Below are 21,540 nucleotides of genomic sequence, written 5' to 3' on the forward strand. Positions count from 1 at the left end.
CACTCCCATACTATTATGTGTAACCGTAAGCCGTAGCCATGTCCACCCCCTTTCTTAACTGTCCCACTAAAACAAAGGGCGCCCTCAAGCAATCAGCATAATAATGTACTACAACAAATTTTACCTTTCTAGAACTTGATTAATTTTAAAAGCAAATCCAAAGGTTAAAAAATTAGCCTGAAAATAAATAACCTTAAAAAGCACCATGTACAACGGGTCAGTTTTTGGCGGACGGCCTTTTTTTTCCTTTCTTCAAATATATACAAAATGTTTATTTAAAAAATGGCATGGTTGGCAAATGCCTCGACATGTCACTGCACTTTTGGCCATGGAAACTACAGCAAAGGATACTAAAGCATCAAACAGCAAAATATTAAAAGGTTGCCTCTGAAAAAAAGGCTGTGGCCGACTTGACGATGAAGATGATCTGAAAATAAGTCACAGTTGTCCATTTATATGGAACATATTTGTGTACGAAATGTAACCTACGGGGTAGTTTCAAGATAAGTTTATTCAATGGGTTTTGCCCTTTACCGATGTATTTGTATCAACACTGTATACTCAGCCTTGTCCCCGAGTGATCCGATCCCTCTGGAGACGTGCACACAATAGGGTACAAAAGATTGTATAAGTCTCCACAGGGCAATTTCTATAGATGAATACGTCTCCACAAGATATTCACAAAACATATATATATGGATTTTACTAAAAAAAACTAGGAATTTCCAAGGTGGGATGATCCGTCGCAAATGGAAGAGTTTTAGAAAAGGGATATAAAGTCTGAATTTCAGCCAAGGAAATTGATTCTGGTTAAAATAAGAGCATTTTGAAACTTCACTTTGGCAAACTCGAAAACTTTACTACACGAGAACAAAGACATGTCTCCACAAGGATACAAATTTCAGCATCTGTGATTGGGAGAAAAAATTCACTGGGGTGGGACTCGAACCCACGACATCCTGCAGACTGTCTTACCACTCGATCACCGAGCTTGCCAAGGTCGGTTGGCTGGTACGAGTCTGATATAGCAGCAGGTACCGAAACCAAACTGGTAACCAAACTAGTAAGCAGGAGGTCGTGGGTTCGAGTTCCACCAAGCGATTTTTTTCTCACAATCACTTGGGACAACACTGAGTATGTAGTGTTTATAAAAATCCGTTGGTGAAAACCCAATATTGAATTTACATCACCCGACGCAAATTCCATCTTGTGAATAGTAAGATTAGTATAGTTGGAATGCGTTGATTTTTTGAACAGGACAAACTCTGTTTTGAAATTCCCAATGCGAGGTGAAAAAGGTCCGTGCATAGCAAATTTTTTTAAACAACAGTTAAACAGTTAAATATTTACTTTGTCGACGGAATTACTAAATTTTGAGGATCAAGATTTGGCCAAAAATGCAATGGCACGTCAACGATTACATTAATGTTAAAAAATACAAATGCTGTATCTAAAGACACCGAATATCATGTTTCCACTGCCACATATTTCAAAGCTGCAAACCCGTATTTCCTGGAGAGATCCTTCTGAAATTCCTCCTTTAAAACTTGCAGACACCTGTGAAAAGAAAAAAAAGAAGAAGAAAATTTAATGAAAGAAATATCTACAACTCAAAAAATGCTGGAGACATAAAATATTCATCTAAAAAGCTTTAACTTATCACTTAAAGAGATGGAGCTTAAACCAGTTTAATGGTTAACAAGATTGATTAACTATATTAAATCATCTGCACTCGAACAGTCAAATGTGCACCAGACTGGGGTATAATCCGGTGAAGCGGATTAAAAGTGGATTAACCGCTGATGCATTAACTGGATCAAGGCAGAGGTTGGCAAAACTAGGTGAAGCATGGCTATTTCATAATAGCAGTAATAATATGAAGCTAATAGACCAATTGGCCTATCTCCGTTTGTTAGTTAGCCAGGCCCCTTAGACAACCCTATGGAATTTAGTACGTTACGTTTTGTTTGTCTCAGATTTTGTGCATTTCGCGTCCAATATTTTACAAGCTGCGTTGATGCAATTCTACCGTACGACAGGTTAATTGCATACAACAATTGAATAATAAATAATGTGGTTCTTAAGCCAGGTTCATACTTCACGCAAATGCGAATCGAATTTGACATTCGCTGTGAAATTCGCCTGAGATGAAATATGTTCAACTTTTACGAATTCGCAGCGCAAATACCTGCCACGACGTCACAAATTTGCATTTGCTTTCACTTTCGCGCCGAGTATGAACTGGGCTTTATATAGCATTTTATAGCAAAGATTTCAAATTGCTTCACACTGATAATTCCTGTTCATCAGGCCATGAGACCAGTTTTTTTTTCTGCAGCAGCTTGAGATCCTTTACAGGTGCCCATTTATACTCCTTGGTGGAGAGAGGCAGTTGAAGTAAAGTGTCTTGCCCAAGAACACAAGCACCATGTTCCCAACAGGGTTTAAACCCATGTCCCCTGGCACATGAGTTGAACACTGTTCAGTGTTTTTTGTTATTTCAATCCATTAGCACATAGTTTTATTTCTTCTCTGATAAATCCAAAAAGCCATTCAGTGCTGAAGTGGTTTTAGGGCAATGCAGGGGGTAACAGGCTGGGCGGTTTTGGGAGTACAGGAACGACTGTCTACTAAAACATGTACTCATGCCTGTCCCTGCAAAACACAAAACCACTAACCCCCAAGATAGCTACCATGCAAGAAGTCTACACAATGCTTCATTCAAATGTATCAAAGCACTTCAAGATTATTACCCCTGTTCATCAGGCCATGATAAATATTAGAACAGCCAGTTTTAGGCCACAATTGTAATGTTCCAAAACAGTTTTGAAATACTCACGCCCGATACACGTCGCTGGAACGAAATTTTGCAATGTCAAAGCTTGGCGTGTGCGGCATGTGAATGATGAAAGCGTTGGGTAGAACAATGAATTCAAAACTGGGAAAGAAATGCACAAAAAAATCTTGATAAGTGTTGTCAAGAAGTTATATGTAAATGTGGTTCTTGGTTCTTGGTTGGTTCATCTCCTAAATACTCCGCGTGGGAGTTTATACAGGAGACCAGAAACACCGGGGCAAACCCCTTCTCTTAGCGATAAGTGTCACTGGGTTCTTTTACGTGCATTGGATTACACAACACACGGGACCTACGGCTTTACGTCCCATCCAAAGGACGAAGCAATAATGGTTAAGTGCCTTGCTCAAGGGCACAAGTGTCCACCTGGCGGGCTCGAACCCATGCCACTGTTGCCTCTGAAACACCATAGCATGAGTCCGGTGTTCTTAACCGCTAGGCCATGACACTCCACAAAATGTGATCCACTTTGCAAAAAAGAGTCTGATTGGGTTAAACTAGTTAACTACAATAATGAAATGGGAATGAAATAAGCTTTCATTTGATTATCATGGACCTCCCTAGGACATTTGGTTGCATTGTTGTGCTTGTTTCATTCAGTCAAGTTTTTTACAAAACTAGAAACGTCTCAATGGAGAAAAAAGGGTTTAAAAAATGACAAATACACTGTAACTAACCAAGAAAAGCACTTGTCTTTTTCGTACAATGCTGAATTTCGTTGTAAAACAAATTTAAGCTAAAACTATCAAACAACGAAAAATAAAACAAAAACAAACAATCTAAATTTTGATCGTAGTTTCAAAGTTGCAAAAGCTTGAATTCAAACTATTCGACATCCGACTCATTTTTGCAGAGCGGGTCACAATATTATGTTACACCATACTAGGGCCACACAAGGCACTACGGGTATTGCAGTGCTGTAGTGCCAGTGTTGTAGTCTATAGTCTTTTTTTTTACAAGTTCATCACAAGCCCAGTCACAAGTAAATCACGTCAATTCTCAAGTTTGATTACTTTGGCACAGATGACTTGAATAGCCCTGTGACTTTACCTTGGAATGGAGGACTTTTGATTGACTTGTAATTGACTTGTGATTGACTTGCGATTGACTTGCGATTGACTTATGATTGACTTGTGATTGACTTGCGCTTGACTTGCGCTTGACTTGTGATTGACTTGTGCTTAACTTGTGATTGACTTGTAATTGATTAGCGATTGACTTGTGATTGACTTGTAATTGACTAGCGATTGACTTGTGATTGACTTGTAATTGACTAGCGATTGACTTGTAATTGACTAGCTTGATTTGTGATTGACTTGTAATTGACTTGCGATTGACTTGTGATTGACTTGTAATTGACTTGCGATTGACTTGTGATTGACTTGTGATTGACTTGTAATTGACTTGTGATTGATTTGTGATGCACTCAAATAAACTCCTAGCTGTCTCCATTGAGATAACACTCACCCTTGCGCATCGACCTCCATGATCTGGGAGACTTTGTTCCAGCCAAAGCCCACAAATCTCAGGTCATAGGTCGGGCAGTCCTTTCTCATGACTATGTAGGGCTCAAAATCAGGCTCCCATTGTACCTGTGGGTGACATAGGAACAATCGAAGGGTGTACAAAGTTATCCATTCTTGAGGGGTTTGTTAGGAAAAATACAGGACACAATTTTTCAACACCAGGAAATTGGGAATTGCTTAAAATGTATCAATGTAACCCATAACTCCTAGTTTCATTCAGGCAAAAGAAATTCACAAAATGCTAAAATTAAACAGCAATACGACTTTGGATATATGTCTTATAAAAATGTGCCCTCTAGCAGAAGAATACATGTTTTAAGGAACAGTTAGAAAAATGCATTGTTGGCATAAATTGATTTATGTGTGCTTTAAGGTACATTCCATCATTTGCAGCTATCCAAAAAGTAACTGACGTAATTATTGTTGAAAAGCATACTTGGTTTAAAGATAGTAATGGTACTAAACTCCCTGTGAAATTATTCTTTCTGGCAAGCTGTCATTTTGAAGAAATCAATGAAAGAAGGTCTTTCCAATGATTTGTCTATTAAGACGTATCGTTGTAAATTTCCGTTAGTAGTTCGTTTTTTTATTCGGCGAAGCGAGCGCAAGCTTTGACATGACGCTCGCACTTGCTATAATTCGTCGGTTCAGTGCGCGACATCGCGTAGCTACAATCGGCTCAGTGAGAACATGTCTCGGACGCTGAATTCAGGCCCAATTCCAAACATGACTCAGCAACTTTTGATTTGAAATTGAGATCCTAGAATATTGTTTTCTCGGAATATACAGCATTCACCGAGCATAAACACCTCAACAGATCCAATGAATGTTTTACCTGGTAGGGAGTGGTGGCCGTCCGCCACTTGGCAAAGTTGGTGGGAGCGTGGCCCTTCTGCCAGACGTGGTAGCGGAATGTGAACAGGGTGCCCATGTCCAGCATGTGCAGCAGTTCCGCCTTGGATTTGGGAAAGGCCAGGCGATAGCGCAGCGTCTCAAAGGCTGGCACCACTAACGCCTGTCGGGCACAACACACAAGAGTTGAAAGGCCACATTGACACAAGTGGGAATTGAACCTGCAACCCTCAGATCATCGCACCGGTGCTTTACCAACTGAGCTATTGAACTCTTTATTGGAGGTCTCCCAGTTTGTCACTGTATCTTGGGAGACCATCAGCATACGTACAGCTGGATAACTCAGTTGGTAGAGCAAAGGTGTGGTGTTCCGAAGGTCCCAGGTTCAAACCCCTCTCCAGTCAATTGCTTCATTCAGCCTTGTATCGAATGAATTATAACCTACTCAGTTACCTTTATTGTTAATTTCACTATGGGTCATTCTATACATTTGGGGTCCACTATTTTTTCTGTCCCTGTTACATCTGACATCTATGATTTTATAATTCTGATGCACTCCTTAATGCAGTCATCCTCCAAGAGTGATTATGAACAGCAAACTACCCAACAAATAAAATAAATATTTGAAGTCATTCTTAATGATACTTAAATGATAAATTCCCAAAGTACCAAGATTATAGGTACAGGAAAATGTCACATTTTGGACCCTGAATTTATAGAAGGACCTTTATAAAAACTTTAAAAATGTACAAAACCTGCAAACTGCTGGCCAACTACTGCGACCTGAAATACAACAATTATGAAACTTAGAAGAGTCAGATTTTTTGTCATCCTAACAGAGTCTTTTCTTGTTCATTTGTCTAAACCAAAAATAAATGTGGGCTAGAGCACTACAATGTAGCTTTCTATTTTCATGCTTAACCATGAGTAGTTCTGATCGTAAATAAGTACGACAAACTGAACAAAATATGTTTTGATGAGGTAGTATGGTGCTGCAAACGTTCTGAAAACATGTAACAAACATTTGATAATAAATAGAGGTAAAGATATTGGATTTCTTCATTGGTAAAAGCAACAACCTGACCTTTTTGGATGTCTTCATGTCCATCATATCCACAGCCTTCCTGAGGTATGCATACAATCCGTACATAGGCAGAAAGTCGATATCGGACAAAAAGACGTAGGGCGTGCTGACCTGCTTCAGGGCTGTGTTGCGCAGGTAATTCACAGGGTAGAATTGCTACAAGCAAAAATCATATCAAGCAAAAGCAACAGTTTGTCAATCAATGTTATGTTGTTGTTGGGGTTTTTTTTAAAAGAAAACCTAGTCAGTTTCCCTCAGTGGATTATTTGATGATTTTTTTTGCCGCTCAAAAAAAATTCCAATTTGGAGAACTTGATGAATTTTTTGTTAAATTGTTTTTTGTTGGTAACTTGAAGGTTTGCAACAAGCAACAAAATCATGTATTTGGTTAGGTTCATGCCAACATAAATTTTCAACATTACGCCGGATATTTTGTGGCAAATGTTCTTTTACAACATCAAATTTGCATGGTTGTTCAAATTAACTAAAGCAGCCATTGTTCACATAAACCATGAACGGGCCTTTACAAGGTAAAAAACAAAACAAGTTTTTTTCCATACCCCTTCTTTATAGACTATATGATAGCCCACGTTCTTGCGTTTCATCAGTACTTCCGAGCTGAGAGTGAAGCGCAGAAACTGCTGGGCCTCCGCATCAGACATGTACAGGGCCAGACTGATGGGGCCTGAAAAGAAAAGAAGAAAGAATGAAAGAAGGTGAAGTCAGGTTAGTTCAGTGGTCCTTTCCTCGCCTTCCACCTCTGTGACCAGGATTCAAGTCCATCGCAAGCAGAGAAGTGGATTGGGTTTTCAAACCCTACCTGATCCCGTAACTTTTTTTAGGATATTAATCTAGGGTTTCCCCCACTTCTAAACATTTCTTCATTGTCTTCTCTCCACATGTTTCCTCAGGCTGGTGACGAACAGTGCTTTTATAGTAGACTGAACTCTGACTCAAAATGGCGGACTATTGTGGGCAGCCATTTAAAGTCTGATAACGACCAGTGCATCAATTGTCAGGTTGACCTATGATGTAGGGGTCAACCTAATTAAATATCTATGCGCGTACCGTTTGATGCACGAGTGTGCAGGAGAAGTAGGCCAATCAAACTAAAGGGGAGGCGGCACAACCAAGACACAGAGCAACCAATAAGATATCAGAAGCACAAGTCAGTTGCCTGTCCTCGTATACAAGTGTGTTATGAGGTCAGGTCTCCGGTCTAAGCACCTAAGGTACTTTAGAACAATCTGTGGTTTCATTGCACAAATAATAACGGTGACAGTCCAACGTCAGAAATTATTAAAGTTCACGTCTCCTGCATTGAGTGAGGTAGGTACTTAACACATTCAGCCTTTGCTTATGCAGCAAGCTTATTTTAATTAACAAAAAAAAATAACACAATATCTCAAATTTGCCTCACCGTCCCAGTGTTTACATATAGATTCCAGCATCTGAAGCCTGTCCATAGACAGCTGTGCTACAAGAGTCACATCGTTGCCATCCGGTTTCTGTGCACACAAAAAAGACAACTTTGAATCAATCAAGCATTTAGCAATTATTTCCAATTGCCTAAAAGACCAATAACACAAACTACACCAAACCCTTAACATGTTGGTCCAGCCCTGTCAATGTGGATTAACCAGGGGTACGTCTATGTAAATTCTAGGGTAGTGCCTGAAGTTTTCTGAGTAATGTCAGCAAAAAATGACCAACAGTGCTTCCACAAAGAACATTTGTTCATGCTGGAGACAAAGTGGTTTTGATAAAATGCCTTGCTGAGGAACACCATCAAGAATCCAAAACTTTCCAAAAGATTCCACATGTCACTCAATATAAGCTAAATACTTAATCACATTCACTTTGACAACTGAATACAAGTTTACTTACTGGTGTGTACTGGTAGTCCAAGTAGTACAGGTGTGTTCTGTGGGTGAGGATTTTCTCTCTTCTGAACTCGTAGCACTGGTCATCTTCGTCTAATTTACTAAACTGTAGGATAAAATGAAACAAAAATTTACAATCATCATGCAACGCCTCTGTAACAAGAATCCTTCACAAATAAGAACCAGTGCTAATGTTTGGTAACTCCAGTGGCATTAAGTTATGCATTTGTGTTAAGGCTAGCGCACATCTTTCCAATTTTACCGGTTCATTGGATCATCGAGCCATCGTACAGAGGTGAGCGCTGAAAATTTGGACCGATCTGACCGCATACCGGCGACCGGATGAAATCAATCATGTTCAATTTTTTTTGCATCCGATTTTACCAGATCTGATTTCACTATTTATATTTATGTTAACCAATCGGATTCACAAAGAAAGTCGCATGGTTGTCATCACGTGACTGGTCATCATGTGACTGGTCATTGTGTGACTGTTCATCATGTGACCGATCATAGGACAGAATCGGGCATGTGTGCGGGTAACGTAGTGGCCTAACAGTGGAAAAACCGTATCGATGATAGGGTGATCCAGGAAACCAGTAAAACGGGAAGGTGTGCGCCGGGCTTAACCCACAATAGATGAAAATCTTAAATCTTAGACCAGTTACTACATGTAATACAAATGGAAATGGAAATCTAAACCAATTTTGATGTCCTGAAACCTGTTAGACCAACAGTCCCAAAAGGTCACATGCTTCCAAATTTTTCAAAATTCACATCACAGCATGAATACTTGCCCCAACATCACAAATTCAAATTTCCATTTATTCTGCGTTTGGACTGGCCGTTACCAATGGAAGAACTGTACTACCCACAACCACACCATAAACTTGAAGTTCAACCAACAGCCCACCTTTTCTTCCAGGGACATGTTCCCTTTTCCGTCCGCGCAGCCAAACAGCTCTCTCCTCAACAAGTTGCCGTCATACTCCAGGAAAGTCAGGTACAGGTTGCGGAAGAACTCCACGTGTTTGTTCTTGACGCGGAGCTTCTTTGGGGAGTTCCAGTGGATGACCTTCAGGTCTGTGACCTCAGCATAGCACAGCTTTTTATGTGAGAAAATTTGATATAGAAATTTATGTTTTCACCTGCGTTGGTTTGTGTGTTGGTTGGTTGGTTGGTTAGTGTGTTTGTCTGTGAACAGGATAACTCAAAAAGTTCTGGACGGATTCTCATAAAATTTTTTTAGGGGTGGTCCTTGGTAGAAGTACATATTGATTAGATTTTGGAAGTGATCCAGATCTGCGTCTGGATGCAGGATTTTTTAAAGGATTTTTCACCCATCATATGAAAACTTACACCAGATCGCTCTGTGTGACCAGCTGCGTGTGCGTGGCACTGACCCGGTGACCCTGTATGCCTTATCACCCACCTAACCTAACCACACAGGTCAATGGACTAGACCATTTTATACAATGGGGGAGTGGTGGTCCTTGGTACAAGTACAAATTGATTAGATTTTGTTTAGCCTAGGCGGAGGTGTGTGCTCTCCGAGCGCTTTCTAGTTTAATATTTAATATTGGGTTTTGAAATCACCAACATAATTGAAATAGCACTGTATACTAAGTGCTGTTAGTAGGCTCAGGTGGGAATCGAACCACCACCTCCTGCTTACTAGTGCAGACTTCTTGACTCCTCGACTAGCTAGCTTGCTGGGTTGGCTGGCCAGTTTGAGTCTGATATAGTAGGCTATACCATCATACGAGATATTGAAATGTCAAGTTCAGCAAGGCACAATCTTTGTTATCCACACTGCGCATAGAACATGACAAAAGCCTAAAAGAAGATTGGTTGACTGTAGTTCATACACTGACCAACGACAGCTGATTTGATTTGAAGCAAAAGATTCAGCGTTGGATGATTGTATTGACATACCTCGCTGCGTGTGTGGTCACTCAACTGCAGGTTCCACGCACATGGCAGATTGTGTACGATGTAAGGATGCTGCTTGATGACTGCATTGATGATGTCCTGAAATGTAACCAAATGAACTTCAGATAATAACAGTACATGTACCTAAAGCTGTATGCACAGAGCATTACCACCAAATTCTCTGACTTTTTATTCAAATGGAATTATCACACAAATCACAAACATTAAAATGTTCTCTTTTTTTTCAATATTCTGAACAGTGTCATCAAATTTTAAAACCTTAAATTGTGAATGCATTCCTTAAAAAAACTCACAGAATTAAAAAAAAAACCTGGCCATTTGTAAGTATTTTGTGAATTTCAGTTCAGTCAGCAGTCGTCACAAAATTAACAAACGATGTATTAATTTACAAATAATTGTACTAGTCAGTAGAACACACAAAAGTATTGCTTCATTCTCCTACTGAGTTTTAGCACATATATGCAAAATGAGTTCTTCGCTCACCTGGTCGGCGAGTGACACAGACAGAAGACTCATGAGTTCCTTCTCTGCTGTCAGTCGCCACATGTGCATCCAGTTCAACTCCCTGAGCTTCTTGAGGTCAAAGAGCATGACCCCTGTGTTGAAGCCTCGCCCCTGCAAAGAGATTTCATCAATCATTAACAAACTAATCCATTTTACTTTCATGTCAATATTGATAGGGGTTGGGTAGATATCACAAGCATATAGTGTATCAAAATGAGGGAATTTGTATCGTAACACTTGGATGTGAAGAAACTTCAAAAAAGATAAAAAAAACTTCAGGCATTGGAAATCTGAATTTCTGGACAACCCAACTTGTAATAATTACTATGAAAAAAAATTAACTGTTTAAAAAAGTATTGCGGAAATGAAAATTAATACAATTAACGGCAGCTTTTTTTTTAACATTTGAAAAATAACACCCAATATACACGAAGCACACAATGTGAAGAACGTACATGTACACGCATGAAAGAATATTTCAAACAATGCATTCATGTCATACAGCTAAGGCCAAAAAAAAAAATAAGTCGGTCTCTGGTCAGCGCGCGCGTCGATTTTAATCATGCACGCCGGTCTTTTTTTTTTCCAAAATGTTCTGCGGTAGCTCCAACAGCGCCCTCTATTTCTGCACCTCCTCAATTTTTTTTACCAAAGAGCATCAAGGAATGGGAAATTGCACCAAGGCAAATGATCGAAAGCACCAAGGCAAATTATGGAGGACACCAATGTACATGAGGACACCAAAAAAGCAAAATAGTACCCCACCTTGACTGTACAATCCAAGCTTGAAGAAAAAAAAAAAAAAGCCGCGTGGCCGCGTCAATTCCGGAACTTTGGTCTGACCAGAGACCGAATATTTTTTTTTTTGGCCTAACATAACTACTTAAAGTTAAGTTTGTGATGCATATTGTTTCTTTTCCCCTCAAAATCACGAAATAATAATATTATGAAAATCTATTATTAAAAAAATTACACCTGTACTGATCATGCTTTGCCTTTGACCATGGCAAAATTGCCCCAAACAGCAAAACATCAAAGAATTCCATAATTTTATCTCACCAGTGCTGGCCATGGTTTATGCTTCTTCCAGATTGTCCCCAGATACCAGTCGCTCTGGTTCTCCACCAGACCTATGGCCTTCTTGCCGGTCAGATGAACGAAGATCCTCCACAGCTCAGCAATGTCCGTGGCAAAAGTCACATCGATGTCCAAAACTATGGTCTTTTTGATAAAAATACAGACAAAGGGGTTTGAAGAGACCTTGGCTTCATTCAATTCATTCGAATTTGATTCGAATCGTCCAACCATGACAACGGTTTATGAAAAATTATGCAGTTTCAAAAATTGCAAATTGAAAGAGTACACAAGTGGAAATTGCTACGTGACAATGTGACACTGCCCAAAACGAACGGCAGGGAACACCGATCGCACAGTGCTTGCATGCATGGGAGCACGCGATTTGAATTATCCGCGATTTGTTCAGGCACTGTGCAGTCGATAAGGGCCTATTACGGGCATGTGTGGTTACGCTTAGCAATTTCTCCTCGCGTAATCTTAACATTTGCAACTTTTCAAAATGCATCATTTTTCATAAACCGTTGTCAATCATGGACCATTTACAGTCTTTGGTAGCAAACAGGGTACCAAAATGTAGCCAACAAAATTCCCCAAAGGTCTATATGAATGGCGTCATCATAAGACGATTAGATTAAAAATTATGAACCCTTCAATGGGTGTGGACTTTCTTTTTTTGAGGTGTTTATTACCTTTTCAATATCCTCTGGTAGGATCTTGGTTATAAGTAGCTTCATGAGACCAAAGAGACCGGAGTAATGCTTGTTGGGTATCCACGACACATCACTCTGCCGAAATAAAATAAAAACAAGAAAAAAAGTTGGGTCACGTAGGTGAACAACTGAGTGCATACAGGCATGGTAACAATTGAAAAATTTGCACACTAATGACTAGCAACTGTATATGACTGAGGCACAACTCACAGCCTTAGGGCATTTCCCATCGCTACATCAGAACAAGAGGTCAAAAGGTGAACATCTGGAACAAGTTTTCAAACTTTGTTTTTGCTAGGATCCAGAATTTCTCTTTAGTCAGTTCTACTTTCAATCTTTTGACTTGATGAAAATATGTGACTGTGTTTCCATTTTGCCACACCGTGTAACATTTTAAACAAAGCAAAATTATGACATATACAAATCAGTAAACAGAGATATGAAAGTGAGCCATTGTAAAACAAAGTTGACAAAACTGCAAATGTGTTAACATTTTGTTTATACTTGTTTATACACCATTTCTGTTTGAAGATCATATATTTTCATGAATCTTACCTTGAAGTCTTCTGCGAGGTAGAAACTAACTTTAACTGGAAGAAAGAACAAAAGAAACAGTGAGTTGTTATTATGAATGTTCGGCAACTCCCTTTCACAATGAAAATTTGACTGATAACAGCCATGAGTGCAAGACGAAAATTCTGTCAAAAAGTCCGACAAGCTTTGGGCTTATGGCCAAATCCAAAACAGTCCATTCCTTCAGCTTCTTAGTTCAAATACAAATGTACACCTTCATTGGTGGAAATGAAAAAGCTTCTCCTAACAGGTTTCACCTACCTCCGGGCACGTCCCACGTCCGGAACAGCGTCTCAAGGATAACCTGGGCCACCTCGTCCGACAAGAAGTGGAAGTGCAGCGGATTCTTGCGGTAGAACAAAATGGACTTGATCAAATTGGTCACCTCTCGGCTAGCGTTGTGGCCCGCGCAGACCACTGCGATTTGGATGACCTCACACTTGGGCACGGCCGGCTGCGCATTCTTGCAGCCCATCCCGTCAGCCGATTGGTTGCGGCGTGCGCCATCGCTTGCACTGAAGTTGACATTCTGGTAGGTCTCGTAGGTCTGCTGCAGCTGAGCTTGGGAGATGCTGTCCAACAAAATTCAATCAACAGAAGGATTATTTTAGTATCATTAATTTGTATTCATGGTTTACTCATTATATGAATAAGATTAAAGGTACTCAAGGCACCCGATCAAATATGAGCTTGTATTCCTCCTAACAGGAGGTCGTGGGTTCAAGTGCCACCCAAGCCAGCTTGTGATGTTAACAAAAGTTATCGTATATTACTGAGTATGCATCTGACAAATAGCAAACGGGGAAAATTTAAATTAAAATCTCCCTAACATAATCTTCAATCATATGACATCTCCTGTAACAATTGTAAATGTTACTCCAGGTGAAATGCTCTAAATACAACAATGTTGTTCAGTTGTTTCCGTTTCACACCCACTACATAACAGGAAGGAAAGTGCGGGAACCATTTTTCTTGCATAGTTCTATATTTGAAATGGAATTTGGAAAACAATTTTTTTTTGGAGAAAAAAAATATGAAAAACAAACATTTATGAAATGGAAAAATAGAGGTCCAACAATTTGTAGTGATAACAAAGTTCTGGAAAACAATTTGAAATTCTAGGCGTCTTGTTCGCCTAAATATAGAATTGGTCATTAGGTGACTCATGCAAAAGTACTGAAAAAATCACTGCTTCCAAAACATTCACTTCCATTTCGGGGGAGGGGCTCTTAATACATCAACATACCTGAGCTGTTTCTTGAGCATCTGGTTCTCTCGTTCCATCTCCTGCAGTCTGTCCGCCATGGTCTCTCGCTTCTTGAAATCCAACACATCCTCCACGGGCTCACTCGGACCTGATGATGGGGAAAGCAGATTTATCAGAAACGGATCCCGGACTGAGTAAAGTGTGTCAAATATTAAACAGTGCATGATCGCAACCGAAGTTGACAGATATGACAGATGGCAGTAAACTCCGGCTAACCAACCTAATGTCTTACCGTTCCCGAGAAAAGACGGAAAAAACCCGCTTGTTTACATCGGACATGACGGAGTACGAATACGTTTTTCGTGTCGTTCTCATGTATGCTATTCACGTTGTGTGTCTCGGGAACAGCGCGCGGTGACCAATCACCAATGCAAAAAATTGTGGTTTCTTCAACGTCCGCAAAAGGCGAACACTTTACGCGTACGAATGAAATCACAACTAGCATCCAAACAGCTCGAATTTATGGGGTCGCAAAAGTGGACCCCGAAATTGGTTCTCGCACGCATAATACAGGAATAACACAAATACACCCAGTTTTGAAAGGATATTTGTGTGGATGTTTATATCCTAATTTAAAAAGTTATTTCCGATTATCATCATCTCGTTCAAAGCGCGTTTTGTAGCCCAATTGGGCTGTTCCAGGACCCAGTGTCCCTTTAAAACAGATGGCAGGTGTGGCAACCATACATGTACAACTGGATCTCGTTCTGTCCAACAGACGAAATTAAACCTTACAATAACATCAGTCTCAATACAAGTGGTCTGTGGACCGCATGTGTCGCCATTTTACGCGGTGGATCCCTATACGTTGCTTGTTCTTATAAAAAAAGGTCAAATATTGTGCATTTTTAGATGACGACCTCATATGACCCTAGATGACCTTTGACCTTCAATTTTGGAAGACTTGTGATGAACCCCTTCCAAAGGATCACTCCAGCCAAGTTACATTAAAATCCATCAAATTCTGAAGACAAAGAAACATTTGAAGCATATTTGAACAATGACCTCTAATGACCCCTAAATGACCTTTGACCTCAGTAATCCGATGAAGAATTGTGTGCTCCCACTCAAGGGTCACTGCATCCAAGCTTCTTCAAAAATCCATGAAAGCATGTGAAAGTTAATCATTATTTTTTCAAAACTTTAACATGTGGGTCTACAGATATATACAGTCCTACAGAATTTAGGACTCGTTAGAGTCTCCCAAAACTTTGTTTAGGTGACACAATAAAGAGAGGGACCACTTAAAACAAATATGATCAGCAGTGTTCTACATAATAACGTAAACATACACATGTACATGTATCAGTACATGTACAGTAATGCACATAACCCAGATACCAAACAGATACATGTATACACAAATTGTATCCAACCTTAACTTGTTGATGGATGACAATAACATCTGTTCATTTTATCACTGCTGCCCAGGCTAGGGAATGTTCCATCTCTGCTGTGATAGATTGACTAGTGTGCTTTATTGCTGTTCTGATGGATTCCATTTGGTATCAGGGTAATGTATTCCACAGTATGCTAATGCAGTTAACTAATAATTTATGACACAAGCAGGCAGCAGTGGTAAACGATGATATTCATTTGTTTATATACTGTACTACGTTTATGTAAATGCAGTCCTTCTGATTTGAAAATCACAGGCGTGTGGAAAAAGGCACACCTGGATTTTTCCAGGCGTGTGGTTTTTCTAGGTGTGTGATTTTCTAGGTGTGTGATTCTGTGGTTCAGGGAAATTCAGGGGTGAAATTATTCGCACTTCTTGGGAGGCTTTTAGGCGTGCTATGGCGTGGGGGTGTGATCGCACGCCTCAAATCAGAAGGACTGCAAATGTACATTGTAAATGTTGGAAATAGTTAGATTTTGTAGAATTATGGAGCACAAAAACCGTGACCCCAAAAAATATCTAGATGTAATATACTTTATATTCCAAATATTAGGTCCTGACTATTCCGCTGGGTTTCCCATTTAGGTTTCCCATTTCACTGAGTTTCCCATTTATACTTCTGGGTGGAGAGAGGCAAGTGGGGTGAAGTGGCTTGCCCAAGGACACAGCATATGGCTAGCAGCTGGATTCGAACCCCTGACCCTCTGAAAATAAGTCACAAGCCTTAACTACTAGGACACACTCTCCGCTCCCAAATCCTCCACAATGCTCTTTGCAAAATGGAGGATTTTGCAGGATTGAGGTTACATGACAAAAGTGTGTTGCTGATTTCAGAGTATGCACTGTGTCAAGGTCTTGGGCCAGACCTTGTGTGCTCAGCTGTGCATAAATTTAGACCTAGATCATACTTGAAATCCTCTGCACTGCTCCAGGATGTCAGCGGCTCTGCCTCAATATATTGACAGTGACTGCCACTTGCCAGAGGATGTTGCAGGATTGAGGCAGTGGTCACCCCTCCAATGACCAGATTCAAGAAACCATGGAGGAATTTACAGGATTGAAGCTATATGCTATCTTAACATGGAGCCAGTTGGAGGATTTGGCAGGATTGAGTTTACATCCTAGCAAAAATGCCTGGGGAGTTTAAGGTTAAATTATGGCTATCAGAAAAATAAAGAAATAAAAGCTCACCATCTCGACTGCCCAGTAGATACTTGGCACCAAGCACCACCACGACACACAGGACCAGGGCAGCGCCCAACAATTTCTTGTTCATGCGAACCACGTTCATGTCACCACAGCAAGCGTCTTCATGCGTTCTGCATATGAACACAATCTGCCACCCTGACACCAAGTTCACAAGATTGTAAAGTGCGTTCTGCAGAAGCCTACTCCATCATATGGGTATCACAGATCTGGCATTCCAGTGAATGAATTTCCAGTAAGGCGCATGCATACTCTTTAAACCCAAGGCTGATGAGAGGAGCCAAAAATAAACTCAAGTTGCCGCGTCAGGCCATTTCCAGAATCATCAAGTACACATGTGTAGTCTATCGATAACGGATGCAGAGATCTGCAAGAAAAAAATATATATATTTTTTTCTTATATCAAAACATTAAAAAATAAAATTTGTGGTGTTGCATCATCTTTCATAGTCTGAGTATCACCCGTTATCCACGGAGCCCAGTCTCCTGTCTAACGTCTGATATTAAAGCATGCGTGACGTCATTTTATTCCAAAATCAGGACTAAGAATGTGATTGGTCAATTTCGATGCCGCATTTTTGCAATACAACCTCAACCTATACAAAAATGCTACTCATCGTGGGCATCATGTTTACGTACGTGGGGAGCTTGCATTACGCGCATATAGAAGGCGCCTGCTGATTGGTCAGCTTCTCGAGGTCATACGCAGTCCAGTTGCATAATTAATCGCCAAATCTGTTTACGTATAACAGACCATGGTCAGCTTGGCCAGGGCCAGGGTCTATTACATAGACTACATCTTTCATCTATTGCACAAGAAACTTTTGTTTTTCAAACAACTTTGCTCGTGTAGACTTTGTACGATCTCAACAATAATGAAATGATCCCAACAATAGGTAGGCCTATGCCTCTGAACTATACCAGTTGGAACGATGCTATATTGCAGGGAAGTTACGCCCCAACTACGGCAATGGTCCCAATTACAGTTGGGATGGTCCCAACAATAGACTTTATGCGTAGCAGCCATCTTAGAGGACAATGCTATTGTTTTGCTGGGACATGCAGAGAGAACCTGTAGATGCTCTCTAAGATGGCCGCTATGCAATAGTTGGGGAATTCCTAACTATAGTTGGGACGATTTTTACTGCAGTTGGGACTGTACCGGTTGTTGGGGCATAACAGGCATAACAGTAGTACATTTGGTATGCACAGTGTACTTGAGTACATGGTAAGTTTTTCTGTGTCAGTTTCTATGCTAAAATTTTTCGCTGTGGCTATTTTTAGTCAGTGGCGTCCGGAAATTGGGCACAAAATTGACGGAGTGTTCCCTAACTTGGCGCACTTGGGCAAATCTAAAAAAATTCCCAAGCGAACATTTTAAAGAATTTCTTTAAAGGTATAGTCCATCATTTGTAATTTGTGCATTTTGTTCGTTTGAAGCAACAAACGTGCTCAAAATTTAAAGAAGGATGCTGAACAACTTACTTGATGAAATTTCAGCTCAGCTTCAGCTCAGCTGTATATTTCGAGAAAAACAGCATTCTAGGATCTCGATTTCAAATCCAAAGTTGCTGAATCATGTTTTTGAATTGGGCCTGAATTCAGCGTCCTTGACACGTTTTCACTGAGCCGATTGCAGCTACGCGATGTCGCGCACTGATCCGACAAATTATAGCAACCGCACGCGGGTGCGTCGTGTCAACGCTTGTGGGCACTTCGCCGAATAAAAAAACAAACTACTAACGGAAATTTCCAACGGTGCATCTTAAGACGCACCGTTGGAAAGGCCTTCTTTCGTTGATTTCTTCAAAATGACAGCTTGTCGGAAAGAATAATTTCACAGCAGTTTAGTCCCCTTACTATCTTTCAACCAAGTATGTTTTTCAACAATAATTACGTCAGTTACTTATTGGATAGCTGCAAATGATGGACTGTAGCTTTAAGGTTGATAAATTCTGATAAAACATTATTTTCTGTACTCGCATCATGTCAAACTACATGTTGTGTTTTGGAGTGCAATTTGAAAGGGTTCGCTGCACACTTCAAAACAAGCCGCACCAAAGTAAAATATATCTGTTAACTTTGTAACGGGTTGGTGAACTCAAGGTCTATGATAAGAAATGTGTAGAGCTACTTCTAGAACTGTAAGTTTTGTAAAAACTTACAGATCTGGAAGTAGTGTAGAGCTTGATGGTGTAACACTTACTGTGACATTTGAGGTAAAACTTTTGCTCTAGCAAGGCACTAGAGAAGAAACATCAAAGTGCGCCAAGTTGGGGGCCGCGCCACGTTACAGGACATCAACAATATAAACTCGATTTATACACTAAAATGTAAATTAATGGAAAATAGCCATTACGTAAAATTGATACCTAGATTTATTATTTGACAGGCAAACAGGCATACAGTTCCACAATTGTGAATGGACTGTATTGCTCCGAGACCACAGTTATTTCCCAAGCTAGCCTATGCCAGCTTATCGATCAGCACTACAAACTCAAGTTCAACTGAGGAAAAAGGGTAAGAACAGAGTCATACTTTTCATAATATCAAAGTATTACAATTAAAAGATGAAATGAGGCTGAAAGTCATTTTTAAAATTGATTTTAAGCTCTCTTGAAAAAACAAACAACCAAACAAACAAACAATCTTTTACGCTAGTTACATGGTCATATCGCCCCATACGTATACTCCTGCGAGGATTGTGGAGTTTAGGACAAAGTTCTCAGACTTTTTTTATTCTTAACAAGATTTTGTCGCTCCAAAGTGACATTTGCAACCTAAGGCAATCTTCTCTTAATTATGTTAACCCTATTCGTTTTTGTAGTTTTGAGAGAAAATGCAACTTTTCTTACCTGACATGCCTGAAATTCAAGTAGCAGCCGTGCGAATTGACACACTCACATATCTGTCACCATTTTAGATTTAAATTGACTCGCATTTGTCGCTGCATAGTCGCCGTTGTCATTTTCACCCAATAATTTCCCTCAAAAATCAAAACCCTGCCCTCTTTCCACAAAATTAATCCGGCAGATATTCAACATGGTGTCATCGTCATCTACTTTGACGTCTTTTTGACGAGTCCAAAAAGTTTAAATAAAATTGGGTTTTCACTCTCTCGTAGGAACGGGGTCCTTAACTCAGCGATCCTATAGTGTAAGGCGCCTCTTTAGTTTTGATCAAATTAAAGTCAAGGGTGTTTCTATCATTCAGAAACGACCTTTTCAACCTAACTAAAGCAGACTTCTCTCAATTCTAATGACACCTTTTGTGTAATTTTGAACACAGAACAGTTTCTTGGGGTAGAAGAGATATTAGAATTTGCGATGTTTGTATGCGATTTAAGCATGTTAAGGTTGGTGCCGTGCGATTCATCGTGGTATTGCGCGTTCATGGTACATCGCGGTGATCGCCATTTTTATTAAATGTTTGTGTTTTGTCGTCGTCTACCCCAAAATTTCCCTCAAAAATTCAAAACCCTGCTCTCTATTGATGTCTAATGATGACATACCTGTTTGTTCTTAATGTCTCCTAGCCCCATAAATGTGGCCTATTTACTGGACTGCCTCCGTAAACATAGGCCACACATCCATATGTACAAAAACGTGTCGCACTTTGCCAAATTTTGATTTTCACATTTAGGCTTAGTTTGTAGGGTTTTTTTTTGCTTTAGAAGCATACTCACCCTCTTTATAGGCTATTCAGAAAGTGCTGCCTTTTTCAGATGTCTAATATTTGTTAAATTTCATGTTGAAATTTTAATACACAAACGTGTGCAAATGAATCTGGAACTTTCACGAAAAGTAGACATCTGAAAAAGGCAGCACTTTCTGATTACAGATTAGCCTATAAAGAGGGTGAGTACGCTTCTAAAGCAAAAAAACCCAACAAACTAAGCCTAAATGTGAAAATCAAAATTTGGCAAAGTGCGACACGTGTTTGTACATCATGTACATGTGGCCTACATTGTATGTTTACGGAGGCAGTCCAGTAAATAGGCCACATTTATGGGGCTAAATGTCTCCAAGTCCAACTAATAAAACTTGGTTAGTCAAAAAAATTAAACAATGGATTTTGTTCTCTCATATATGTACGGTCATGACGGTATCCTACTGTACTAGGAACGGGGCCCTACACCATTGTAATTTGTACACTCTACGATCACGCCGACTGCGCTAAACTCCAAATTCCGCACTCATCGGAGTCCCACGGACATGACGGATGTGCACAATAAACTTCCAAATCACACGTTTATTATTATGGTTTCACAAATCACATTTGTTAAAAAATCCAAGATTCAAATATTGTATTTGAGTTGCATCGCGATTCGCGAACTAACTTACCAGCAGAAGAGCGAGATATTTTCCTGGGATAAAAAACAAGAGCGACTGTGAAGTGCTCATCAATGATGATCTCTCCGCATTGTTGTTGTAATGTGGTGATAGCGCCACCACGAGGCGGTTGGGGGTAATGCACATAATTATTAAAGGTATCGTCAGACCCCCTAAAGCTACGCGCTCCAATTTTTGCGCACTCGCCTTTAAGTTTTATGTTGCAAGGTATGCATCCTAAAATATGACACACTTTCACTGGTATCGTATCTTTCGATGCACGAACTTTAACCAGCAGTCGAAAAATGTGGCAATTAATGG

At 40.0% G+C, this 21,540-nt stretch overlaps 1 protein-coding gene across 2 annotated transcripts in view; it reads right to left on the reverse strand.

Annotated features, from left to right (window-relative positions):
• Positions 1-1,333: 1,333 nt before the first annotated feature.
• Positions 1,334-21,540, reverse strand: part of LOC119728151 (LARGE xylosyl- and glucuronyltransferase 1-like) — a 31,797-nt gene continuing 11,590 nt past the window's right edge. Inside the window, exons 1-18 of one of the 2 annotated variants that reach the window (XM_038200223.1) lie at positions 21,232-21,338; positions 16,874-17,255; positions 14,263-14,371; positions 13,278-13,588; positions 12,999-13,033; positions 12,423-12,518; positions 11,716-11,877; positions 10,636-10,767; positions 10,135-10,230; positions 9,113-9,304; positions 8,204-8,305; positions 7,737-7,824; positions 6,877-7,001; positions 6,317-6,472; positions 5,216-5,395; positions 4,322-4,446; positions 2,840-2,938; positions 1,334-1,557 (exon numbers count right to left, since the gene is read on the reverse strand). In XM_038200223.1, coding sequence (XP_038056151.1) covers positions 1,467-1,557; positions 2,840-2,938; positions 4,322-4,446; positions 5,216-5,395; positions 6,317-6,472; positions 6,877-7,001; positions 7,737-7,824; positions 8,204-8,305; positions 9,113-9,304; positions 10,135-10,230; positions 10,636-10,767; positions 11,716-11,877; positions 12,423-12,518; positions 12,999-13,033; positions 13,278-13,588; positions 14,263-14,371; positions 16,874-16,973 — 2,199 coding nt within the window. In that variant the 5' untranslated portion in view covers positions 16,974-17,255; positions 21,232-21,338 and the 3' untranslated portion in view covers positions 1,334-1,466. Of the gene's footprint in view, positions 1,558-2,839; positions 2,939-4,321; positions 4,447-5,215; positions 5,396-6,316; positions 6,473-6,876; positions 7,002-7,736; positions 7,825-8,203; positions 8,306-9,112; positions 9,305-10,134; positions 10,231-10,635; positions 10,768-11,715; positions 11,878-12,422; positions 12,519-12,998; positions 13,034-13,277; positions 13,589-14,262; positions 14,372-16,873; positions 17,256-21,231; positions 21,339-21,540 lie in introns of those variants that run through there. The other variant, XM_038200224.1, reaches the window with a different exon arrangement.

The sequence above is a fragment of the Patiria miniata genome, unplaced genomic scaffold, assembly GCF_015706575.1.
Source record: "Patiria miniata isolate m_02_andy unplaced genomic scaffold, ASM1570657v1 HiC_scaffold_20, whole genome shotgun sequence".
Classification (NCBI taxonomy): domain Eukaryota; kingdom Metazoa; phylum Echinodermata; class Asteroidea; order Valvatida; family Asterinidae; genus Patiria; species Patiria miniata.